The 27,488-nt window shown below is 41.2% G+C and overlaps 1 protein-coding gene across 3 annotated transcripts in view; it reads right to left on the bottom strand.

Moving 5' to 3' along the window:
- Positions 1–27,488, bottom strand: part of flt4 (fms related receptor tyrosine kinase 4) — a 58,574-nt gene that overhangs the window by 13,098 nt on the left and 17,988 nt on the right. The window contains exons 1-17 of one of the 3 annotated variants that reach the window (XM_036569330.1): positions 26,486–26,549; positions 24,054–24,175; positions 22,109–22,277; positions 21,159–21,301; positions 19,437–19,608; positions 18,437–18,554; positions 17,988–18,163; positions 17,626–17,794; positions 11,238–11,364; positions 10,652–10,760; positions 9,809–10,147; positions 8,317–8,463; positions 4,340–4,471; positions 2,206–2,312; positions 1,636–1,771; positions 237–341; positions 16–129 (exon numbers count right to left, since the gene is read on the bottom strand). In XM_036569330.1, coding sequence (XP_036425223.1) covers positions 16–129; positions 237–341; positions 1,636–1,771; positions 2,206–2,312; positions 4,340–4,471; positions 8,317–8,463; positions 9,809–10,147; positions 10,652–10,760; positions 11,238–11,364; positions 17,626–17,794; positions 17,988–18,163; positions 18,437–18,554; positions 19,437–19,608; positions 21,159–21,301; positions 22,109–22,277; positions 24,054–24,143 — 2,353 coding nt within the window. In that variant the 5' untranslated portion in view covers positions 24,144–24,175; positions 26,486–26,549. Of the gene's footprint in view, positions 1–15; positions 130–236; positions 342–1,635; positions 1,772–2,205; positions 2,313–4,339; positions 4,472–8,316; positions 8,464–9,808; positions 10,148–10,651; positions 10,761–11,237; positions 11,365–17,625; positions 17,795–17,987; positions 18,164–18,436; positions 18,555–19,436; positions 19,609–21,158; positions 21,302–22,108; positions 22,278–24,053; positions 24,176–26,485; positions 26,550–27,488 lie in introns of those variants that run through there. The other 2 variants (XM_036569328.1, XM_036569329.1) reach the window with 2 other exon arrangements.

Below are 27,488 nucleotides of genomic sequence, written 5' to 3'. Positions count from 1 at the left end.
AGCAGCTGTACTAACCATTGGGTTTAGTGCAAGCTCCCAGCAGGTTGACCACATTGAGGTGGTTTCCAATGTGAACTAGGATTTTCAACTCTGACATTAGGGCTTTGTGTTCACTGGCTGTGGCTCCCTCTGTAATGCACACACACACACACACACAATACAAAAACACTTTCAGTAAAGGCCAACATCTTTACAATCACCGCCTGTAAGGGATAAACATGTGATTAAGATCTGACCTTTGAGCATCTTGACAGCCACAGTGCCTAAACTGCTCTTCCTGTCATTCCCATAAATGGAGGCCTCTACAACCTTCCCAAAAGCACCATGACCAAGCACCTTCCCTGCAAATGTTTAAAAGAAGAACACAAGTGATACATCATGGTGATAGTACACATGCATTTATGTTTAAAATGAATGTCCAGTACACAGAATGTCCTAGTATTACTGCACTATTCATATTTGCACCAACAATTACTGTACAAGTTTACTCTGCATACTTATCTTTTACATATGCTGCTCTCACAGGACATACTACCTTATTGTACGCTCTCCACTCTCTCTGTATATATGTATATTATATTTATACTTGCATATCTATATTTTTTTACCACTATAAACCATCCTTCTGCACTTTATATGTAAATAATACTGTATTTTGCACTTCTGGTTAGATGCTAACTGCATTACTGCTTAAAAATGTACACAGCTAAGAACAGACTTCTGGATTGGCATCCAAATACACCTTGAATCCAGTCAATAAAACAATTTTTTTATTTATTTATTTATATTTCTTTGTTGTAAAAATATTCCACTTTTTTATAGACAGCTTCTATTTGTTTTTATTAATCTTATCAAGTGAAGGTATCTTATACTATTGGCAGATTATTTTACATGATTCAAGAAATAATGCAGAGAATTTATCTTCTTTCAAGTGATAATATACGGTCATAATCAAAAGTTTAAACACCCCCAGTTTTGTTGTTTTATTAAAATGAAAATACCAGGGAACAATTTGGTATTTTCTGTAAATGTTAATGCACAATTTCTATGCATTGGCTAAGTTTAACATACTGAAAAAAAAAACAAAACATAAACTTCTTGTTTTAATTTGTGCCCAATATGTTAAACTCAGAAAATAAACAGTAACCATGCATTATAATGTGCAGAAATATGTTCTCTGTAGAGGATGTTTATGTATTTTCACTCAGATAATTAACGAAGTATGTAATTTGACCAGGGGCAGCCAAACCTTTGCATACAACTGTATCTGCCAAGGCATTTTCACTTGATAAAACTAACCTAGAAATGAATAATCTTATAATATTCTTACAGCAACCTCATAATGAGAAATATTAGATACATGGATGAGATGTAAGATGTTTTCATTTGCCAAGATACCATTTTTTACAGTGTATATGCTTTTATATTTGTTTTATGCTTTGTTATATGTATGATTTTTGCCATGGGTAGCCCAAGACAAAAGTTCTATCTTCTATTTTCTGTCTATCTCTCCATCTTCCATCTGAATCAGTTTTCAGGCCATGTCAGTATTGTACACCTCCCTCATTTATACCATTTTAGCTGCCTGTATTGAGCAGTACTGAAGTATTGATCATTTCTTTTTTCTGTCCGTACCAAGGCGCAGCCGGTCCCGCGGGATTTCCCACTGGTTGGAGTCGTAGGGCAGGTATTCGCACTGCTCCTCCAGAGGCACCTCCCCTGGGTCCATGATGATGGACAGGTAGCTTGTCTTGATATCAGCTGGGTTCACCTGCAGGACAGCATCAAAACGCCATTATCGCAGGCTGATGCCAGCCTCTGTAGCACAGAAACAGCCAGCCAAGAGCAGGATGAGTTCCACAGCAGCAGCTTTTTGCAAAACTGCTGACAGTGACCCTATATTCAAACAGCAGTGTTCACCTGAAATCTGTCCAGGCAAACATGAACTGGGCTGCTGATTTGTTCCGCTTGAGGCATGGTACCACCACCTGGGTCTGACTATCGATAGTTTATTTCTGTAAGTTATGAACAGCTTGGAGCTGGAGGCAGAATGGACTGATCTACAGTTAGGGCTTTGGGCGTTTGTGAGCAGTCACAGTTCGGTCCACAGCAACAAAGGACAAGCAATGGAGTGTAATGAAATGACCCGTGATGGGGAAGCAAATCCAACATTTGTCATAGATTAGAATGCAACTCCGCACTGACCCGCTTGACATTGCAGAAGATGAGGATGAGGAGGACCCAGAAGAAGACGGCGATGACTCCAGTTCCAATGAGGATCACTACCTCTACATTCGTGCTGTCGTCAGAACCTGGAGCAGGAAAAAAAAATGTAAAATTGTTTTTGAAGTCGTTTCCTGTGACCCGTGTCCACATATAGTGCAGAACATCCTCTTAACCTCCAAAACACTGTCCTTCCCTGTTCCAGACTCCACCAAACATGCAAGAGCGTGGGTCCAAACATCTGGCCTACAAGTGTCTGAAAGGTCAGTGTCCTTCACTGACCATTACAGAAGATTTACCAGCATCACTGTTCTTGATAACATGCATTGCAATATTTAAAATGAAACAAAAGTTTAGTTCATGATTTCTGACATCTGAATCCTGCTCTCACGGTTTTATGTATTATACAGTCTGTCAAATTACATGTTGAAGTGAAAACAAACAACTGGGAACGTGGGAACAAACTTAAATATGGCACTTTTTTACCATTTTTGCAATGTATATTTAACAATTTATTTACATATTAATTATTATTTATTCTATTTACAAACCCAATTCCAAAAAAGTTGGCACACTGTGTAAAATGTAAATAAATGTAAATAAAAACCAAATGCAATGATTTGCAAATCTCATAGACCCATATTTTATTCACAATAGAACATAGCACTTTTTCGTTTCATAATGCGGCAAATGTTTTCTGAAAGGTCTGGACTGCAGGGAGGCCAGTTCAGCACCGGACTCTTCTACTGTGAAGCCATGCTGTTCTGATGGATGCAGTATGTGGTTTAGCATTGTCTTGCTGAAATATGCAAGGCCTTCCCTGAAAGAGACGCTGTCTGGATGGGCGATGCATTGATAGAGCCTTTCCAGATATGTAAGCTGCCCACGCCATAGGCACTAATGCAGCCCCAAACCATTAGAGATGCAGGCTTTTGAACTGTGCGCTGATAACAAGCTCGATGGTTCCTCTCCTCTTGAGTCCGCAGAACACGGCGTCCGCGGTTTCCAAAAAGAATTTCAAATTTTGATTCATCTGACCACAGAACAGTTTTCCATTTTGCCTCAGTCCATTTTAAATGAGCTTTGGCCCAGAGAAGACGGCAGTGTTTCTGGATCGTGTTGACATGGCTTCTTTGCATGATACAGCTTTAACTTGCATTTGTTGATTGCACAGACAATAATTTCAGGAAGTGATCCTGAGCCCATGCAGTTTTTTTCCAGTACAGAATCAAGCCTGTTTTCAATGCAGTGCCAACTGAGGGCCCGAAGATCATGAGCATCCAATATTGACCGTCAGCCTTGTCGCTTACGTACAGGGATTTCAACATCTGATATGTGTTCTATGTTCTATTGTGAATAAAATATGGGTCTGTGAGATTTGCAAATCATTGTATTCTGTTTTTATTTACATTTATTTACATTTTACACAGCGTCACAACTTTTTTGGAATTGGGGTTGTATTTGCTGAGTTTAACATACTGGAAAAAAATAAAATATAAAATGTGCCATAACCTTTGCACAGCCCGCATTTTCTGTTTTTTTTTCCCCAATACATAAAATTCAGCGAATAAAGAGTAATTGTACATAAAAATGTGCAGAAGTGTGTTCTCTGTAGAGGATGTGTTAACATGTTATCACTCAGACAATCAACAAAACAAGTAATTGAACAGGTGTGCCCAAACTTTCGCATAGGACTGTACAGATCATGCAAACTGAATATCAGGAAAAAAGTATGAAGAGCTGGTAAATAATGTCAATGTCCAAAAAAAAAAAATCCATTTCTGTTGATTTGTATTTTGCGTATGAACATGGCAGCCGTCTGTTACAGTGTGTAAAGCTGTGACAGTGTGATCTCGGATACTTAATAGGTTATCATTTAAATTACAATATTTGAAAGGAAACATAGAGCATGAAAGCAAGAGGCAGCATGTGGGTGTGTGGTTAGCAGGTATGAGTGTCACGTCAACCTTACAAAGGCTTATATATCATTCCGAGGCCTTAGGTGACCTTGTGCTGCTTGGATCAACAATCTAACCCAGCAAAGAATGGAGAAGAAAACAGCCAGCAGAAGCAGGACACCATGTGTAACGTTACTCCCTGTGCAAAAGTCTCTCACCAATAACAGACACGGTTGCTGAGGAGTGGATGCAGCCTCTCTGGTTGCAGGCGGTACATGTGTAAATACCGGCGTCTTCCTCACGGACACGCTGGATGCTAAGCGTCCGGTTGGAGTCCTGCAGCAGGATCCCTGCGCACATCCACAAAGCTGTCAGTCATATTTGCACACTAGACAACCCCACAGTCAGCCAGCTGTGGCACTTTGACTAGTGGCTTGTCTACTAATGAGCTGGTTCTCGGTCCAGTTCACTGAGTAGTCACAGAATATAACAGGACGTCATTACAAACATAACTTTAGCCATGGCACATAAACCGATCAGGCATAACATTCTGACCACCTCCTTGTTTCTACACTCATTGTCCAATTTATCAGCTCCACTTACTATATAGGTGCACTTTGTAGTTCTACAGTTACAGACTGTAGTCCATCTGTTTCTCTGCATACTTTGTTAGCCCCCTTTTACCCTGTTCTTCAGTGGTCAGGACCCCCATGGACCCTCACAGAGCAGGTACTATTTGGGTGGTGGGTCATTCTCAGCACTGCAGTAACACTGATGTGGTGGTGGTGTGTTAGTGTGTGTTGCGCTGGTCTGAGTGGATCAGACACAGCAGTGCTGCTGGAGATTTTAAACACCTCAGTGTCACTGCTGGACTGAGAATAGTCCACCAACCAAAAATATCCAGCCAACAGCGTCCTGTGGGCAGCGTCCTGTGACCACTGATGAAGGGCTAGAGGATGACCAACACAAACTGTGCAGCAGCAGATGAGCTATCGTCTCTGACTTTACATCTACAAGATGGACTGACAAGGTAGGAGTGTCTAATAGAGTGGACAGTGAGTGTTTAAAAACTCCTGCAGCACTGCTGTGTCTGATCCACTAAGACCAGCGCCACACACACTAACACACCACCACCACGTCAGTGTTACAGCAGTGCTGAGAATAGTCCACCACCCAAATAGTACCTGCTCTGTGAGGGTCCATGGGGGTCCAGACCACTGAAGAACAGGGTAAAAGGGGGCTAACAAAGTATGCAGAGAAACAGATGGACTACAGTCTGTAACTGTAGAACTACAAAGTGCACCTATATAGTAAGTGGAGCTGATAAAATGGACAATGAGCGTAGAAACAAGGAGGTGGTCATGATGTTATGCCTGATCAGTGTATTTAAGTATCAGGGTCTTTTTAAACTGATAAATCAGCTAACTGTTAAAAAATGGTAAACAGGCTTATGGCCTCGGTCTGGAATGCCAGTCTGACTAGCGCAAGACACAGGCTTGCCACCAGGGGGCATCAGTTCATTCTTTACGCTCTTAAAAAAAACAGATGTCCTCAGAAACCACTGTTGGAGGTGTCTAGTCTTATCTGAAAAGGGCCGGCGTGTCTGCAGGCTTTCATTCTAATCAAGCAGGAGCTCCCCAGACTCTACTTGTTTATTCAATTGGTCTTGAACTATTGATCATGTGTGATCCTGCTTTGCTGGAATGAAAACCTGCGGACACACCAGCCCTTTGTGGACAAGATTGGACACCCCTGTGTTAATTTATCTCTTCTTCAGTTCACACCATGACTGCATGCAGGATAGCAATGCTATCTTTAATTCCTAACCCCAGGGGTTTGTCTTTGTGCTTATTTAGAGAAGTGCCAGTCAGCTCTGGATGACCTCCCTTGGATTTTTTGCATCACTCATTTACAAGGGCCATAACACAAAAAGCAAAAACTTGATTACAAGCAACCGCTTGCATGCATCAGTCATCTTGCCAGCAGAGCTGTCTATGACGACTAGATTTGCAAAATGCTTCAGTGTCCAGTACATCATCAGTCCAGACAATTTGGTTATCACCTCATATTTTTTAGCATCTCCACATAAGCATCGTAATGAAACAGCAACAACTTCTGAAGATATGATGGCTTCCATTATTGGACTGCTGAGGATATCAAGCTGCCGGTTCCTAGTAAAATGACAGACAGCACCATGCAAAAGCCAGAGACCACCCTTCTTTATTTATCCTTTAGTCAAAATGGCCATTCAGTAAAACTTATTGACTTTTCAGGAGATATTTTTGAGGTTTGACATGTATGATAACTCGCTTGCAGTAGTTTCCAAAACTGAGGCTCAAAAAATTATTTAGAGATGCAGCGAAAATAGTGCCACACCTGGTAGACCAACAAAACTGCATCAGATAAAAAGTACAAAAAGCTTTTATTATTAAGAGACAGGAGAAAATCAAGCTCCACTCTTGCTTTAGATCCATCCTTCCATTGTGACAACTCAGCACTATGAGTCTATAAGAACGTGTAGCTGTCAAGTAGCCCTTACTGAGAAAAGGAAAGAAGGACATTTTCAAATCAAACAAAGAAGCTGCTGGTGTTTTAAGAACAAAGGACTGACCACCCCAGAGCCCAGATCTCAGCATCAGTGAATGTGTTTGGGATTACTTGGATCATGAGAAGCAGGAAATGCCATTAAGACTGAATTTAGACAGTTTAGACAAAAATATTCATTAAAAAACGGAACCCAAGACCAATGAAGGCCTTGAATATGGGCCAAAAAGTCATGATTTTAACTTAATAAAGTCATCCTTCTGCTATGGTATGGAGTGATAGTTGCACCCTTTTCTTAACAAGATTTTGAAAAACTGAAAGCAATTCTCCCAAAAAGAAAGAAAGCTACAATATAAGCAAAGGCACACTGAATACTGGGGGGAAAACACTGAAAAACATATATTTGGTTATAGAGGATTCTTTGTCATTTTCGGTTAAATACATGTTTTCTTCTTTTTTCCTGAAAAATGTATAATAGTACTTAATAGCCATTCTGCCAGGAAAATAAATAAATGAAGTAGTGTCTGTAACTTTTGCACAGTACTGTATTACATTATATGAACAATTGACAATTACATTGCTATTCCAACTATTACTATGTGTAATAGCAGGAGAGCATCGGAGCACCACAGTGGTTTCAAACCTGGTCTTCAAGTACCACTGTCCTGTACGTTTTAGTGTTTTTCCTGCTCTAACACACCCACTTCAGCTCAGGAAAGGCTTGTTAATTATCTTATTATCTTCTTATTGACCTAGTTGATCAGGTGCGTTAGACTAGGGAAAACACAAAAATGTGCAGGGCAGGGGCTCCCGGACCTCTGGAGTAGCTTAACCCTTCACCTACAAATACTAGACAATTTTAATGACTACCATGCCAGAACGTTTATGTGTTTATGTGTCCAATTAGGTTAATGAGAAACATAAGGTCAGGGCAGTTTCACTGGATCGAAAGTCTTTAAAAATCCCTATGATCCCACTATGGAGTATAATAAATTAACAGTCTGGTTTTGTACACATTACAGCCGCCCCCCCCGGCAGCACAGCCTCCTCCCTCCCTTATCGAACTTCATTTACTCCTGTTAGAACACGCAAACACACAGTATTAAAAATTGCATAACGCTGCTCATCTTATAATCTACCAGGACCCGCATTCATTCTGAGAGCTGTCAGCCATCACTCATCCAAAGCACTCTTTCATTCCTGCTTGATTCCGAAGCCGCAGCCTCCAATGCCTTGCTCCAATGGCCTGCCCAGCATCTGCCAATCAAGCTGCCAAATGGAACTCTAGAATCCACTTGAATACGAAGTAGAGCTTCATTAGAGCGAATGGCATATGAGTCTTTTGGTTGCTGAGTGAGTGTGCGAGCGTGTTTGCTAGCGCTGATAGAATTCAAGTGTAGAAAGCTTTAATGGAGTCAATTTTTAGACTGGAAAATGGTAAAGTTTGTGATAATTTGAACACTGCTGAATAGTATAAGGGAAGGAGAGTGGAAAAAAAGGAAATGGGAAAAGAGAGAAAACATGTATTAAGTGGAATTACTGTCACCAGCAGCTATAAGCACCATCTGAGGCAGAAACGTTGTCATTCTCAATATATGAATATAGACCGGCAGTGAGACTCATTTTTGCATAAAAATAAGGGGAGGCCGACCTGATACTTGGTGGAGGGGCTGGTTGTCTTTAAACCAGGAAAGCTTCGGAGAAGGCGTGCCCTCCACATCACACTCCATCTGCAGAGACGCACTGACATTCACTGTCTGGTTGGTGGGGTTGTGCCGGTACCTTGGGGCCTCCAGGGCTGGTGAGAGAAGAGAGGGATTGGGACAGAGAGCAAGAGAGAGTGAGTGACAAACAGACAGACAGAGAGATGGAGGGAGATAGGCAGTGAGAAAGGGTCACCGCACTGTGGTCAGCGTTTACAGCAAATCGATTGTGCATTCACAGCACAGTTAATGTCTTAGCGCTGTTCTTCTTCATGTGTTGCCTCAAGGGATTAAAAGGCCATTAAAAGTTCCACTTACATCGAAAGTATCTTGGCAAAGCAGGAAGCTGTCAAAATCACTGACATACTGACATATATGAAGAGTGAGCTGGCTATGTGCATGAATAATATACTGAGAGCAGGGACTGAACATGAATTTTAATAGAGATGGAGACATGAGAGATGGAGAGATAAACACATTTAGGTTCAGTATCCTGATTATGAGTATTAGACATGAGCTCATCAGGAAAATGTGCCTTGAGGCTGAAGTTCAACTAGTTCATGAGCTCATGAGTTCACAACGGTAATAACTGTAGATCTAGACTTTATTATCTCAAGTCCAGCTCATACACACAGTGTTCCTTCAGTGATTTCCAGCCCTGGACCAGGGGTACTCTGCACACCTGATCCAACTAATCAAGTAATTAACAAAAGTGAAAACAAATGTCCGAAAGTATCAAGACATCCCTTCTAATTAGTAAAGTCAGCTACTCTAAGGTGCACCCAGTTCTGACACAAGCATTCACGGCTTGTATAATTTCCATGGAAAAGCATTACCAGTTGAACAGGATGCTCTGGAGCAGCCGCACATGAGCCTAAGGTCACCATGCCCAATGTGGAGCGTTGGCTAGAGAGGTATTAACCCCTTTAATGGCCAGGGCCTGCCATCGGGCCCAAAGTTTTATTACACACTTCTATAACCTAAGAATAACTTTGCATGTTTGCACTTAAGTCCCTGTAGTTACTGAATAATAAGCCTTAGTATTTACTAAGCCTTGATTTTAAGGGGTTCAGGTCTTCCAGCATTGGGCTGTGCGGCAGTGGAACTGCACCTCAAGTAATGGAGCTCAATCTAATACATTTGGCATTTGTGATCCAGAACTGATCATTCAACATCAGTACCTGAGTTCTGGATGGTCGGAGGGCTGATTCACATATCACAGGCCCCTGATATCAGTATTGCACAGGCCAATAATATGATGACAATTAACAAATGATTTATTGTAGTGATATTATATTGATAATTATTATAATTATAATGCTATTATATTATAACAAATTACGATTATATATATATGTATGTAAATGTTATTTGTGCGTCACGTGTACTAAAGAATCATAGATGGCAACAACTGCTCTAGATTCACGAAAGGCCCCTCACCCTTCACGGGGACATATTTGCGATGGCAATGCTTCTCCCCGCTGCGCCGGTTCTGCACCTCGCACACGTAGTTGCCCTCATCCTGGAGCTGCAGGCTGGCGAAGGTGAGCTCCAAGACCCAGTTGTTGCTGGAAGCCTGAAAGTAGAGCTCTCCACCCAGGGCCTCAGCATACTGGTGCAGGCTCTTGCAGTCCTCCGGGGGCACAGCCTGGGGGTCCAGTCGGTACCAGCGCAGGTTTTCATAGGTGTAATTGTCAGCACTGCATTTCAGGCTTACTGACTCCTGCTCCAGAGGCTCCTCTGTGGGCTCCATCTCAATCCCAAAGCCTTCTGGAATGGCTAGATGGAAAAAAGGGTTGAAAGATAAGACCCAGATAGAAAAGAAGGTTTGGCTTTGGTATAAAGACACAAGTTCAAGAGGTCAGTGCAATTTTGAGCTATTTGAGTGAATTTAGCTTTGAATTAGAGTGCTCTAAAAATCTGCAACTCACCTTAATCTCTTCTTGTTATACTGGTTTATGACAGGTTAGGTTAAGGGAATTACAAAGGGTAAACTAAATACAAAGGAAAGTGCTTTTTCTCTAATAACCTTATATAATGTTATACATCAGCATGTCCTAATCCTGGCACTGGAGGGCTCAGCACTGCACAATTTAGACTTTTTCCTGTACTCATCTAATGAAGGGCTTAATAATTAACTGATAAGTGGAATCAGGTGTGCAGTGAAGGGGGTACTCCAGAACCAAGATCAATGACCTTATTTTTAATGACTGCAATCGAGAGAGTAAAGATGCACATTTGATGTAGGTACAAGTGCTTTCCCACAGCGTAGGCGAGACTCACTGGTTACGTAGAAGTAAATGAGACGTTCATCTTTCCCCACTTTGTTCTCCGCTGAGCATTTGTACATAGCCGAGACGTTGGCGTTTCGAATGACCACGCGGCCCACCGTCTGCAGGGAAAAGACAGAAACCATGTTAACTCAGGATTTACTCTTCCCTTTCCCAGATGCTGGGATCAAACATGGTCATGAGCTCCATGATCCGTGACTCTTCTGCGTCCTTCCATCACTCTTTTTCTCACCCCAACACACAGGAGATGACCTCACACGTGTGACAGAAAACAGGAAGTGAGTGCTCTGAACACGCATGTTTATTCCCACTCCCTCCAGGAAGTGTGGAGAGGAAGAAGGGTTTAAATATTTCGAATGTGGAAACAGCAACATTTTGCCCCCTCGTTCACTCCTCGTGACTGAAAAACTTTGTCAGGGTTCAGATGTTTGGGTCACTTATATAAAAATAAAGGCTGAGGGTTCAGGTTTGCAGGGGGGCACTTACATAAATGCTCAGACTCAGATGTTTGTGCGCTCCGTCTCTGTCAATTACCGTTGTGTAATATTAAGACAGTGGATGAAATCATGAACACAAACCTTTTGTTTGCCATCCACTGGCTCGAGCCAAGTGTCCATGCTGTCGATTGTGTTCACAGTGTGTTCAAGGTCCAGATCGATCCAATCCTGACACAGAGGAACCTTGTCTCGCTGTCCTCTACGAGCTCTGGAAACATTTGAAAGATTTGAGACTCAGTTAGTCCCTGGAATACTGTGTGGACAGCCTCCATATTTGGCCTGCTTCCAACTACATCTGAAAGCACCTTATGAAATCAGAGCTTTTTTGGTCTAGCTGGAAATAATTTCTGAAGCAGACTCATCTAAAGTGCCTCTTAATATTTAATGAACAGAAACAATAAAAAGAGATAATAGACAACGTCATTTTATGTATAGAATGACCAGCTAATTGGATGCCCAGTCAAAGATCAAATGATGGCTGTGGAGTTTTACCTAAAAACTCCTCAACTTATAAACAAACAGTCGGTGAAGGGGAGAACTCATATCAGTATAAGGAGTACATACAACCATAATTCTAAATGCACTTGAATTTATTAGGGCAAAAGAAAAACTATAAACAGTACTGAGCAAAAATAGAGACTACATTTATTTAATTTGCAGTCAAAATGGCCATTAAGTACAAGTGTTTCATTTTTAAGTGTCAGGAAAAAAGCAGAAAACATTACACAGAAGCCTCAACAACTAAAATACAATACTAAATTTTCTCTATGTAGTGTTTCTGCACTTTGCCTTTATTACAGCTTCCATTCTTTTTTGGGAGACTTTCAGTTTTTCAAAGAAATCTGCAATTTACACATATTTCAGTCAAAGTTCAGTCTTAGTCTTTGGCTGCATTTTCTGCTTCTCATGCTCCAAGTAATTAAAGACATATTCAGTAATGCTGAAGTCTAGGCCCTTGGATGGCCAGTCTATTGTGAGAACACCAGCAGCTTCTTTGTTTGATTTGCAAAATTTCCTTTTCTCAGTAACAGCTTCTTGACAGCCACAAATCCTTTCAGACTCATAGGACTGAGTTGTCATCTTACAGTGGAAGCATGGATAAAACACTGGTGGACTTTTTTAAGATCTGAAGAAAGAGTGAAGCCTGATTTTCTACTGTCTTTCTTTGAAACTGAAAGTGAGAATGGACCAGAAGAAATGGATCAAAATGACTTGGCAAAAAGTCTGGTTCCAATGACTTACATTAAAAGTAAAGTAGGTTTTTTACTTCTCCTGGAAAGTTATCATTGTGGAAAACAAGGTTTTCTTCCAACAACAGATATATATATATATATATATATATATATATGCATTAATATTAGATAATAAAATCTTTGTAACTGAGATGACACTAAATCAGGATAGGGTGAATACTCCAATGCTATTAAATGCTTATACTATTTTAAAAATCTAAGAATAAAGCTTTTATGTCCTAGCAGTCACTAGCAAGAAGATTTGTGGATTTCTAGGGCAAGGAGAGGAAAAGTGGGTGTCTGGTGATGATCCCTACATCCGCCATGACCATTGTGAGTGTGTGTGTTTGTGTGTGTGAGAGATAGGGAGGATGTGCAGATGGATGGAGGAAGCGTTTTCAGACGCTTCTGCCTTCCTGTGGATGATGGGGGCTAACGAAGGACTCGCATGAAGGCCGCACACAGACTTAGTGTCTGAATCATTTACAAGGCAGGGCTGGCACATACCAGTAATATCCTCCTTAGATGACAGCCTGAAGGAGGAAAGGTAACGAGAACGGGGAGTGTGGAACGAAAATGCGGCAACTTCTGATAAATAGGTAATGCACACACTCGTGAGCTGGTGAGACATGTTGGTCAGGATAGGTGTGGAAAAGCCCGCCAGGCTTGCACGCAAGTGTATGCGAGCATGAGCATACGCGCGTGTGTGTGCAAATGTTTCAGTGTGTGTGTAGGTGGACGCATAGAGAGAGCAGGTACCCTGGGTCTCAGCTGTGAGCGCGTGGGCGTGATGCGGATGCATGAAGGAGGCTGGAGCTCGCCTGCGGCTCACCCCGCACCAACCCACACGGCTCAGCTGTGTCCAGACTCCACTCCAGCCAAGACAGGCTCTGGGAGTGACTGCAGCAGCACAGCGTGACCACACAGCCATGGAGAAAGCCCAGCAGAGGAAATAGTTAAATCTATCTTGCTCCCTTGCCTTTCTTCTTTCAGGCACAGTAAAGTTTGTTTAATAAACATTCTTTAGGTCACATCCATCATTTACAAAGACAGATGTTAATCTGTCACGCTCATGATTACAGCAGACTTCTAATGACTTTAGTTCCTTTTCAGTTCCTACAGCCTGTGCTGTGTGTAGCACTTCAGTGCCACCGATATAGATTCCATATTGCTTATTTAGGTCTCATTCATCATTCACTTTGTTTCTATACTGGTTCCACTGCTTCTCTTGAAGATTTATAAGAGGAATTGGACCTTACTCCATTTAAAGAATGCTGACTTACTTTGTGGGCTTGCTTTCTGCCAATACTAAAGAAAACAGTGGCATTCATCCATCTTATTCTTGACTGAGAAAAAGAGATTTGTGACCCGTTGCGATGCTTTTTTTAACATGCCCACGCCAACTTCGAATCTCTTCATTCGGAAATGCGTCACACCTATGTTACGCAAGTGGCCGTTTGCGGCAGAAAGGAAGGATGGGATGGTGAGGAGTGGATTTTTCAATCAGAGCGCTCTCGCCTCTTAGCTACGATAACAACAATAAGCTAACTAGGCAAACTTTGTTAGTACAATATGTTTTTTTTTTTGAGAAATTTGAACAAAATGAACATAAAATTTGTGAATAACAGCTTTGTCTGGATACAAACTTTGGTTTAAAATCGTGGCGTACTGTCTTTCTTTTGTTAGCGAACTACCTTGCTTGCTCACTACCCAGCTAGAATAGTAAGGTCATGAAGTCGTATCAGCACTCGTGTGACAAATTGAGTAGCTGGCTTAATAACTAAGCATAAAATGTTCAGAATATTTCAATGTGCAAGAATTTTTTATATTGTGTAGTAGTTGTCACATACACTCTCAGAAATAAAGGTAGTAAACTGTCACTGGGGTTTTTCCCTGAAGGGTACATCTCAGTACCTTTAGTCAGGGAACATAACTGAACCATAATCCACTGAAATGATATGTTCTAAGCTGTACTGACTCCACACACCCCGTCTCATCTCCAGGCTTTTATTTTACTGTTCTGTTTAAAACATTCGGTTATGAAAAGGTACAAATACGAATTTTTCAACTGGAAAAACTTATTTAAGGCTCACAATCAGACCTTAAAACCACTGTTGGAGCGGTACGTTTACATTGTTTGTACCTTGATGAATGAAAAATGTACCTGAACAGAACCTTTATACTCTAGAACCTGTTACTCTAACAGTGTTGTTGAATCCCAACTGGTGTGCTCACTTGTCAGTTAATACCTAGCTAGCTGCCTAGCCAACATGTTAGCTATCTAAAACGGACAAGAATCTGTCACCTCAGATGTCAGATAGATTTATACAGTTATGCTTGCCAGGAAGTAGCCTGCTTCCCTAAGATTATTGGACAAATATCCTTGAATTTGCATCTTGTCAAACTGCCAAAGCAAAGTTTTCCCACGTGAAACTTGGGACACAAAGGATGCTACCATTTCCCCATTCACCATGATTCTTGTTGTTCGGATGAACCGTTGCTGCTTGCATGGACTGGGGAATGTGTTTTTGACAGGTGTGGCCCGCTAGACCTGGTACGGTCAATGGCTTCGGTGTCAGACTTGACACGTCTCTCATCGCCGGCTGCCACAGTCACCTCTTCTACGTTTTTTAATGGTGCATGATTCTTTTGTTTTACAGCACTCATTGTAGCCTGTGCCACTATCAAGGCAAAGTGTTTAACCCCTTAAATGGCCATGACCCTGCTGACGGATCCAGGCTTCCATTCTTAAGTCCTATAACTGAAGTCATAAGGAAGTCAAGATCGAGTAAAGGTTATTTTTATTGCACTGACTGTAGATCCAGCTGGCTAATACATTACACTACCCCTTAAACTATAGTTTAATTGTTCTGTTACTATAACCCCAAGGCTTATTATCCAGTAACTACTGTGATTTACTTAGTTACTGCTCTGACATTTCTATGTAAGGTATGTTACTGAGTGTGGAATGGAAGTCTGGACCTGCTGACAGATTCCTAGACTTTAAGTGGCCATTTGTTCAAACAAAATGTACATAAGAGGCTAAGGCCCAATCCCATTTCACCCCTCGCCCCTACCACTTAGCCCTTAGCCCTCTGTTTTGCGTATCTAGGGATAGGGTGTCCCGATTTTTATTGAGATAGAGGGGTAGGGTGAAGTGTTGGGGCTACATGACCCTCCAAACGGAGGTTTTTCAGAGGCTCCAAACAGAGCGTTATGAGAAAAAAGAAAAACCAGCAAGATGGCTGAACAAGCGACCAAAGAAACCCACAAATGTGAGAATTTCCTCTGTTAAGAAATTACAATAACCACTGCATTATCTCAGTTCAATGTTGTTTCAGTGTATTATGGTCGTTTTCTTTGTAACTAACATAAAAAAATGTGAATAGTTCGCTAATGTCTCGACAGCTAGTTAGCTAATTTTCCTGTTCCACCTTAAATAGTCCAGCAGTTCTGACGCCTGAAGCGCCAGAATGTAACTGCTGCAACATTTAAGGTGGAATGGGAAATTTCAAACAAGAAGCTGGTGAATAGCTGATATCAGCTTCGTATCACCAAAGAATTAGTGGTGGATGATAATAAATAATTGCCCCCCCCTCTTTGAAGGCATATGATGCCCTAAATGTAACTAAAGCCCAGCAGTGAGGAGCTGAACTTTACCTTCTCTGCTATCACTGAAGATGGATTGGGCCGCCTACAGAGCAGCGCTAGTAGCTGTTAATGAAGTAATGTTTTTTCGTTTTTATTTGAGGGTCCCATTTCGTAGTGCAAGATTTCAACCGATTTCACTCGAAAACCAGAGGTAGGGGTAAAAAGAAGAAATGGGACTGGGCCTAAGTCTTTGTAGTGCAACAAATTAATTCCTACCAAAAAAGATCTGTGAAGGATATGTACAGAAGATATCCATAGATCTGAATTTCATTCAGTCATAGGCTAATTTCTAAGTCTAAGTTCTTTGGCCTACATAAAAAAATAGGTCAGGCCACGGGCCGAGTCCTGCAGTGCATGGCTCACTGGCTTTGTGGCTCCATGATTTTGAGTGGGGTGGGTGGAGTACCATGCATAACTCACCCCACCAGGATTCTCTGCAGCCGTCTGCAGCTACCGCATCTCTGGCGAATGCGGGAGACGTGGTGTAGGCCTCTCGTCTCTCACTACAGAGAAAATAAACGTTGCGCTCCAAAAAATGCGGGAGGGAGAGTGTCCCCTCTGGGTGGGTGATGGCTGGCGAAGCTCCAAAAGGGACAAAGACTATCTGCCCTGAACTCAAAGTGAACCGCCAAGGTCTTGCATTTAATGTTCGAATGATTTCGACAGCTTTGTGAACGAACTTAATACTCCCATGGACACAGGCCTGAGGTGGAGGGCGAAAATCCCTTCAGTGCAGCAATATCCTGAGACTTAGACTTGTTTTGAGTACATCTTAACCTCCAGGTCTTTCAGTCTTGACAGGCAGATGTGTTCTGCAAAAAGGAGCAGAACTGAAGCATCATGAAGTTCAGCAGATAAGACATCTGCAAAATGCTCAAGGCTGTACCTGCGTTCAGTTCTCTGACAACACAGCCTTTGACGGAGGGTTCCAAAGTAAAGCTTCACTTAGTATCAAAGCAACATGGTTGAAACAGGGATATTCGTTTGTACAGGCCTTTAAAACTGGGATAGAAGATTTGAGATTAGAATAACTATAAAATGTGTGAGAGAATTAATTGAATCACTGATAGATCCTCTCTTTAGTGTTGTAAAAATAATCTCCTGCTGTAAATGGCACTTGCTGTACTTCTACAGTCTGCTACTTACTGGGGTCCGACTGACATTTTGTACTCCAGCAGTTGTACTAAATAATGATTTGACTGACTGATATGATTGTCAGTTCTTGTCTGTCACATTCAGCAAAAGCAGAAACTTACAGTGTTAATAAAAATAAATATTGCAGTGCAGGAAGTAGAGCAACCCAGTATTCTTTGTAGTTTTGGTATCTATCAGCTAATTTTTTATTAGTTCACTCTATTAAAAAGTATTTTGTCCAAATGCTGAAGGTTTGGTTTGCATTTTACATGTTTTCTGCATTGCTGTGATACAGACAGGCTGGTGCACCAGAAACCTAATAATTCTAATATGCTAGGCCCTTATTTTTGGTACTCTATTGGTGGGAAATTCGCCAATCCAAATCTGTAGGATCTCAGTATCAAACAAAAGGCACTTTTGATACTGAGATCCTACAGATTCTTACTACTTACTTTGTCCTGTGGGTGGAATTCAGGCCGCAGGGACTCCACGGTCTCCACTGCCAGGAGACGGTCGTCGGCGGAGGGTAACCAGTGGCGGTACAGGTAAGAGTCTGACGACTACCCCTCCTGTAGGGGTTGGTAGGTGCTGCTGCCTCCTTTTCATGGATCTGAGGTGGAACTTCGCAAAAAAAGTTAAAATACGGTAAATGCCTTATAAAAGCACACACAGACACAGTACATCACTAATAATAAGTTTGCTTAGACACTATATGTCCAAAAATCTTCAAATGGCTGAATTAACCATTTAGAAGGAGCGTCAGGATACTTTGCACATATAGTGTCTGTGCTATACAATAAAAGGAAAGAGTTACCATTGATGATGAGAATGAAGTGGAGTTTCTTCTCTATGCCAGCAGCACTGTTCTTCAAAACCACCGTGTAGCCTCCTGCATCCTCTTTACGCACATCCCTGATCTCTAGGTGGTGATCTTGAGACTTAAATCGACTGAACTCCGGCCGCCTCGTTATCAGCGTCATGTTTTTATACCTGCACACATGCTGCAACATTAACTCACATTGCGTTTCATAAGAGAAGGGCAGAGAAGGGACCACTGAGATGTTGCTTTAGAAACACAAGCTGTAGTGACTCTAATGACAGTCATGATTCTTTTTGCATATTTACAATATCTGGACCTGTGCGACCTGAAATAATTTCTGTCATAACATTACAAAATAATTTGCCCCTACGCAGATCAGCAGACATTACCTATATACAATACGAATATACTATGACTTCTTTTAAAACACAGCATGAGCTTACCAGTGGGTGACTGGAGTGGGGTATGCGGACACTCTAACAGACAACTTGACTGACTTTTGTCCAACAGTAGCTTCCACCATGGAACCATTCCTGTAGTCCAAACTAATGAATGGCTTCTCTGAAATGTGAATGATTAAGGACTGAGTGCAACAATACAAATAAACAATCAAGATAATGCTGAATTCTGTCATTCTTGGTCGAATGTAATTACACTGTTATGGTAAGGAGTGTACAGTATATTGACCAGTAGCCTGTATTATTCACTTATGAATGGGATAATTTAATTAACCCTCTACTGCACAATGTTGCCTCAGGGCAGCAAATCCATTTCCCTCACTTTACAATAACATTATCCATATTTAAAGACAACGACAGGGTTAACAATAAAGGGAACAGTTTGAGTACGTCAGTAAAAAGCATGTTCATTGCCATGCTCTTATCTCTTAGTAGGCACTTTTAAACCTCTTTTTTTACATTCAGTATCACTTCTTTTGTTATGAGAATTTGCAGAAATATGTTTGTTGCCTAGAAGTAACACTGTGCAACAGTGGAATGGATTTGTACAAGCCAGGTCTCACCACTTCAGGGAACACAGCTCTAAATCATTTCTTCCCATTGTCGCACAATGTTGCCTCAAGGCAACACACCACAAATTGACCCCTGCACACATTATTTTAAAAAATGTATTGATATTTTTATTTTTATTGATATTTTTAGATTTAATTTTTATGCAACAAAAGTGAAATTAACATTTTTTTTTTAAATTGCTCCGATAACATATGCAGTAGAGGGTTAATATAGGTGTGAAACTGGAATTATAGCTGATAAATATTGATAATTTCACTTAGTTACTTGCTTACTGTTGTTATAACTGGCTACTGAAAAATAATTAGCAGTTATTGGTATCGGTATCACAGCAAGGTGTTAATTATCAGTTATCACTATTTGCCCTGTATTTCCACATTGGTCCATCCCTAATTTTTGGACCCTCTAGACTTACCATGCACTATTACCAACATGATGCGTTCCAAACTCGTTTCCACGCTGTTAGCAGAGCAGGTGTATAAACCAGTGTCGTTGACATTGACATTGCGGATGGTTAGGATGCTTGTGGCCTCTGTGGATTGGTACATGGAATGGCGCACAGACTGCATGCTCACTATCCTGTTCTCCTGTAAACACAGCGGTAACCGTACAGTTCATGTGGCTTTTGTAAATTGTTAAGTACTTCACGTTTCGTCAAGAGTTGATCTGTTTATAAACAATGATCTCAAATAACATTTTTTGGGGAATAATAAAACGTAAAGCATGTTTGTCACGTTCACTTTGACAGTAAAATGTGCTTATATGCACCTCCACTATAAGTCTATGCTGTTATAAATGAGCATTTTGTTGGCCTAATATAACGATCGAGCACCAAGGATGTAGGAGGTATGACGCTCTTTCAATATACAACCGTATGCAAAATTTTGGCAGCCATGGTCAAATTACAAGATGTACACACCCTTTACAGAACATACACTTCTGCATATTTTAACACACCATTACGGTGTGTTCACTGAATACACATAAAATATAAAATGTGGCCTGCACAAAAGTTATGGCACATTTTATATGTCATAATATTTTTCCAATATGCTGAACTAAAAAAAAAAACAAAACAGAAATTGCGCACTAAATTTGCCAGAAAAAGCCATATTTAAGTTTGTTACATCTACAAGGTGGACTGACAAGAAAGGAGTGTCAGTGAGTGGACACAGTGTTTAAAAACTCCAGCAGAACTGCTGTGTCTGATCCACTCAGACCAGTGCAACACACACTAACACACCACCACCACGTCAGTGTTACTGCAGTACTGAGAATGATCCACCACCCAAATACTACCTGCTCTGTGAGGGTCCATGGGGGTCCTGACCACTGAAGAACAGGGTAAAAGGGGGCTAACAAAGTGTGCAGAGAAACAGATGGACTACAGTCTGTAACTGTAGAACTACAAAGTGCACCTATATAGTAAGTGGAGCTGATAAAATGGACAGTGAGCGTAGAAACAAGAAGGTGGTCATAATGTTATGCCTGATCGGTGTGTCTGTGTGTAGTATGTGAGTACCCTTCCTCCAGTCATGAAATCTGAGTAGTCACTGGAGACGCATTTGAGACACTTGGAAATCAGATCACTCGAGACGGATGTTAATACCAAGTGTGATCAGAGCCTCAGCTGCCAGTTAGATTTAGACAGTCCTCTGTGTTCTTTAGCCAGTGTGGTCAAGAAATGCTGTGCTTCTCTAAGAAGCATGAAACACTTATTCCTGGATGAAAATGATTTTCAGTATCCCTTTTTCTTTTTTACTGCTTCATTTCAAAGAGGTGGAGGAAGAATGAGGAATCACATATGCAGAAGAAAAATAAATCAAACAATATTTTTAAGATATATTAAAGCCATCATTTTGACAACCACAGGGCCAGTACAGAAACAGGGATATAAATATCATCACACTACTGACTGATGATGACTCCTTAATGCAATTGTAATATGGCCTCTGGTTGTGCATTATTAAAAGATCAATATGCACTCTAATACTTCTCGTATTAATCAAACAACTTTCTCGGTTCTGTCTCACATGAAGCTAATTTATCACGCTTTAGTCAATATGACTCCATTTCTTGCAATACTTATAAAAGAGATTTCACAATAATATGAATTTCGCAACAGTCGCTCATTTACCTTTTGGCCTGGATAGGCCCATTTGAATTCCACGCCTGTATCAAACTCCACCAGTGCTGTGCAGTTGAGGACCAGGACGTCGCCTTGCATCAGCTCGAGGGGTGAGTCGTCAGGAAATAGCTTGAGATCATAAATCTTTGCTCCTGTGGGGCATTGCAACCGTCACATGAACAGTCAGCATTTTTTGTCTAGCCCATGGAGTCACAGAGGTGTTCAGTGTGGGCTTTTAGCTTTTCGCTGGGCTATGTGTCATTAGATCATCCTAAGGCATGGATCCAAATAACTACATTTGCAAGGATATTCTAATTATGGCTAATTTCTGAAAGCCGACAGTGACTGATGACTTTAATTACATGGTCTGTCTGCCAGCGACGCTCTACAAGTCAAGCCAATTTGGTAATCACACTGAACTGAATAAAAAACCGTTAAGACAATATTTTGGTCCCTGGTAATTTGCTTGTTCGAGCCCAAACCCATACTGCGTAACTTGAGCTAGACTTTAAAACGTCATTATCTGACGCGTTTGATTCAATGTTTGTGCTTGGAGTGAGCCAGTTTTTAGTGTTATGCTCCATTAGCCTTGCGCCATCATGTCAGCAGAGGGGCATTTCATTTTTCCCCTCCAACAGATAAGGCTATTGATCTTGGCATACAGTATGTATCCGTTACTGTTTAGATCAAACGAGAATTAGAGCTGACTTCATTCAACAACATAATGACATTAATGTTTTTGAGGGGTCCACAAAACAGGAAAGGGAAAACTCCTTTGCCAGCTCCCAAAGGCAGAGCAAAAAAGTTCACATTCTAATACATGTTCTTTAAAACAAAGAGTGGTGTGAAATAACGACATGCTATACAAATAATTCTTCCTAATTAACTGGATGAACATGGAGAAGCAGTCTTTGTATCTTCTTCAAGGGAAGCCTGTTCTAGAGCAAATGGACTCTCACCAGTTTCCATGACCAAAAAGGTGCTGGACGTGTATTTTCTGCCATACAAGGTCAGGGAACAGAAGAAGCCAACGAACAAGGACATGTGGTCCATGACGTATCTGGGGACAGACCAACCTCTCCTGTTGCTCCAGGTGATGTCTTTACCTACCAAAGGGCTCTGCTGTATCTACAGAACCAAAGACAAAAAGGTAAACATACATGATCTAGTGAAAGGAAATCTTGTTAAAATGAAGCTTAGGCCTGTTGCAACTGCCTATTTTAGAATGTACTTGACAACCAGAGAAATAAAAAATCCAAATTGAAAGAAATTGGCAGGTATTGTTGTAAATGTGGGGATTCAAAAAAGTTTCAGCTAAAAAAGGCAGATGGCCGTGGAATGATGGGGGGACAGACTTTGCCTCAGGACAAAGATTTTTGATGACATAGATTTTATTACATTTTTCATATCTGACTGCATGGCCTCAGGAGGCAAAGGGTGAGAATAGCATGCAGCTGCAAACTTCCTAACTGTCTGGTTTGATGGAGGACACTGAAATAAAGAGTAATATATGGTGTGTCCTTCAGCAGGAGAACCTTAACCCTAAAAAGCATCATGGATACACGGATGCATAATGATCTGTATATTATAGCTAATTAAATTTGAATTGGCCACTCATTCAGCCCTTGGAAGTAACAATACGGTATACAGTATCTGGTTAGAACCTTATTATAAACAGCAAGACTGATTTGATTTGTGTGGAATAACTCTTATAAACAACTGAATATTGCCTATTATCCTTAAGTTTGTGAGCAGTGATATTCCTAAGGCTACATAACACCTACATAAGCCGTTCAAAACAAAACCTACATAAACATTTTTGAATGCTTATTCTAACAAGTGTCAGTTGTCATAACGGCTGCTTTTGTCAATTTTGATTCCATATAGGTCTTTTTAAAGTTAACCTTATGAATAGTCCTGTACGTGTGGTTGACTGTGCAACTGTAAACACTCATCTCTTGCAAGCTGCAAAGTAAAGAGCTAGCTAAGCAAGACAGCTAATAAGCCAATCTAGCTGCTTTAGACTTGGACTTTAATAGTTTCATAAACTGAACAAAACAGACAGTTTAACTGTTAATTGTAATTACTTATAAAACAATTGATCATCAGCTAAAATGTCATGACTGTGACAGATCTACTCATAAATGAAGCGTTACCTTTTGAATAAGTTTTTATATATAATTTTTCTTTTCATGTGTAACTGAAAAGACAGGACAGGACTCAGGTAGACAGGCAGAGATCTGATCCTAACTCAACAACTCCTACGTACCAGGGTGGCCTTTAGCCTAGTAGGAGGAGAAGTGAAACAGCAACCGGAAGGTTGTGGGTTCAAATCCTAGCATTGACTCTTTTACCTAATTTTTCTCCCCAATTTAGTCGTTTCCAATTCTACCCACTAGTTATTACTCCCCCAATCACATGATAGTACCAACGCTAGGAAGGTGAAGGCAGCACAGGCTTCCTCCAAGACCTGTGAAACCAGCCACCGCTTCTTTTCAAACTGCCGCTCACACAACGTCACTGGACAGCTGAACGCACTCGGAAGAAAAGCGCCAACCGCCAGATCTGTTACGTCAGCTAACAGATGCCGGCACTGACTAACATCGCGTTGAGTGATGGGGGGAGAAGTAGGGCTGCCATCCTACCCACCCAGAGAGAGCGAGGCTAATTGTGCTCTCTTGGACTCCCGTCCACGGATGGCTGTAGCATCACCAGGGATCGAACTTGCAATCTCCAGATGATAGGGCCAACGCTTAGACGGTTGCGGGAGCCCTGGGCAAGACTTTTAACCACCCCCATTGCCACACACGGCACTGCTCTTCGCTCTTGTAGGATCAATAAAGTACAAAACAAAACACAGCACTCCTAATCTCTGCTTGGTGTGTAACATGCTGCCATACTTACTGAGAAGAGGGTGACATTCAGCTCAGGATCAGAAACCAGACATGGCACCTCAATGTGTGTGTCTGAAGATCTTATGAAGATGGTCTGCATCTCGTTTCTCTTGACAAATGGGTTACTAGGGTCTATCAGAAAAAAAATAGTTCTAAAAGGTCATGCTCACAAATATCAATAACATTTTCCATGCTTTGTACCACATTCAGGCAAATGAGTTTGTATCTCTACATCCTTTAAAAAATTAAAACGTATATAAATAAAATCACTGCAATGCATAAAATAACAGTTTAGTTACAGTAAAGTAGCAGTTGAATACTGTTATATAACACTGGCCATAAATACATCATGGCAGAGTTATCATGACTTATCATGTTTATGTCCAGTAATATAAAAGAGTCATGTTACCATCACCGGTATTTGCCATGATTGATGCCATAATGTTTGTTTATATCACATGCTAATTTCTGTTCTAGTTAGCCATCATGACACTAAACATTATGACATATGTTGACAATTATTGGTAGTGGTAATACAACGCTGTTATGTTACTTGACAGAATCACGATAAGTCATAATAACTCACTTTATGCATATAAGGCAGTAATTCCATGATAACAACACTGGTAGTGTTTGATAACTACACCAATATTTCTCTCAGCAAGAAAAATCACAGCCAAAAGTTTTTAGACCCCTACTCACACAACATTTCTTCTGAAAACAAGGGTATTAATAGTTAGTTCGTCCTCTTTGCTGCAGTAACAGCCTCTACATTTCTAGAAAGGCTTTACATTAGATGTTGAAACATTGCTGTGAGGGTTTGGCTGCATTCAGCCACAAGAGCTTTTGTGAGTTCAGGTGCTGATGATTAGTTCACTTCAACTCATCCCAAATGTATTTTATACCCTATAGATGACACTTTGCATTGGATATGGTGTCTTTAGGCTCATGTGCAGCTGCACCAGAGCATCCCTCTCTATTGGTAATGCTTTTCTAAAGAGATCATGCACACTACATGTGTGCAACTGAACTGTCAGCAATGGGTGCAAGTTCATTAATGCACTAATTAGAAGGTGCATCTGAGTACTTTTGGATATAGTGTTTAGTAAAACAGCAATATAGAGTTTTACAGACTGACGAGACCTACAATACGTCTCCCCTTGAAACAGCTTAATGTGCCACTGTCACTATTTCTGCAACCAGAAGACTTTAATAATTATAGAAAGTAATCATCAGCCCCCATCTCATCTTTCCCCAGCTGTACATACAGAGTGCCTGTACAGTGCTGTTAACTCCCGGTGAAGATTAACCTGTGACTCATCTTTTCATTAAATATCAAAGAGAAGGGCTTATTACAGCTCTGTCAACATTTTACATCACCGTTTTCAAAATCTCTTCATAGTATGGCTTTGTGTTAGTCAGAGGCGCGGCCGGCTGCTAAAACAAACCGCCCCAACCTTTGTTTTCCACAGGGGGGTTCGCCCCGGTGTTGGCGGACTGTTATTTGGATATCACCTGGTGTACGCTTCTCTAAAAGGCTCCATTATTCCTAGAGCTCACTATTTTTTCCTCACACTGTTCGAAGCAATCAGTCCAATCTGTCGGGGTCCAAGCAAAAGGTCCTTTCTGGAGGTTTATGTTTCTGCCCGCTGGTGGCCCCCATACGCAGGCGTGATAGAAAAAAAATACACAAATCTGCCGAGCTATGGTGCTTCACAATAAATTAGGGCTTAGCAGGGGAAGTGCCTTCTCGAGGGCTCTTCTGACCAAGCATGGGCACTAATATGTGCTCCGATGGCATAAACGATGGAGACAGTGTGTGTGCGAGGTATGAAAGATCATGCAGGGAGGTACGGGGAGTTAACCAAAGCCACATGCGGCTCGCCCCGGACCCGCTTCATGCTCCTTCCTAATTTATAGCTGCGATTTCAGCTGCTTCTAATCAGCCCCCTGGTAAGATCTATGGAAAGTGTTTCGGCACCTTGTCAGGAGAAATCACTGAGCATTTCACACAAGTGGACAAGCCAGCAGGACGTCTTTATACGACTCTCCCCAGCTCCTTTTCACCCACGCTCTTAAAGCACTGACCGCAGGCAAGAGCGCAGAACCAGACAGGCCTCTGATGGTGTCGTCTGAACTCGGGGCAACACTCAGATCAGTTGGTTACAAATCAATTGGTTACAAATATTGGCCTGAATTGGTTCACCATGAGTCAAACTAGCACCATAGGCATTTGCAGTGGACCTTCAAAGCTACGCATTGTCCACTATTTTTTTACTGTCTTTTGTTGAAAGACACGTGAAGCAACGTGACGCGTTCTTCTTTTGTGCATGTGGATCTGTTCAGACTGATGTCGCATACAGATCACGTTTAAAAGATATTGTGAACAGCCGAACAAAAACATTCGATTGGGTGAGAAAATCAGATTTGGGCCACTTTTACCTGCGGTGTGAACGTAGCCTTAGCTTCCATGTTGCAGACTGGACGTGGCGGAGTCACATGACCACACACCAGTAGTACGTTTTTAAGGGGACAGTACAGAACACAGAGTCAGGAAAGGATTAACAGAATTTTTACAAAATCAAAATAACCGACGTGGGCAAGAATACGTTGGTTAGAGATTCTGAATGTCAGTTTCGGTTACTTTACAATTAACCGCACAGCCCTAAATATATATATCTATAGCCTACAGTATACTGGAGAGTTTCGGTTCCAGTTTAGTCAGAAAATGTGGGGCAATTGGATGTCTCAAAAAAAAAACTCAATCTCAGTCATAAAATATTAACACTATCCTCAAATGTTTACTTTTTGAAGCCTTCCAAAACAATGTAGATGGGAATTTTCTTTAAAACCAAAGCTAATCGAGGAAAAGCACGCTTGTATCACCACTGTGCAATGAGGGAAAACTTAGAAATAAAGAAAACAGCTCTTAATTCCTTCACAAGACACAAGGCCAAAAACAAAGAATGGCACTGTCTGTGTTACGGCCATTTCAGGAGATTTGGCCGCGACTTGCTTTACTTTATTACATTCTTATCTTTTGGTTTATTCAATATTAGGTCTCTTTTGGAGCAACCTCTAAAGCAAAGCAAACAAAATTCAAGCTGTAATATCACGCAGTCTTCTTTGATCGTTCGAATAAGGGCAGGACTTTAGAATGAAAGTCTTTTGCGTCCTTGTCTGACTCCCAAAGAAAAGAAAAACCGTAGGATGAGATGGTATTCAAGCACAGACAAATTGACTTGTCGGGGGTAAGACAAATAAAAACAGAGTTTATGATCCACATGTCCTGACGACGTTGTTTGTTCTAGGACGAAGCCATAAATTTCTCAAGGGACCAGAAATGGGCATTCGGTTACATCTGAAATGAATGTAAATGACTTCACTTGGCAAAAGTGTTTTCGATCGGAAATGGGCTCAGACAACTGGCCTCCGAACCATTAAG

This window comes from Colossoma macropomum, unplaced genomic scaffold (assembly GCF_904425465.1).
Source record: "Colossoma macropomum unplaced genomic scaffold, Colossoma_macropomum, whole genome shotgun sequence".
In the NCBI taxonomy this organism is placed as follows: domain Eukaryota; kingdom Metazoa; phylum Chordata; class Actinopteri; order Characiformes; family Serrasalmidae; genus Colossoma; species Colossoma macropomum.
The sequence above is the reverse complement of the archived record's forward strand: the minus strand, read 5'-3'. Positions and strand labels throughout refer to the sequence as shown.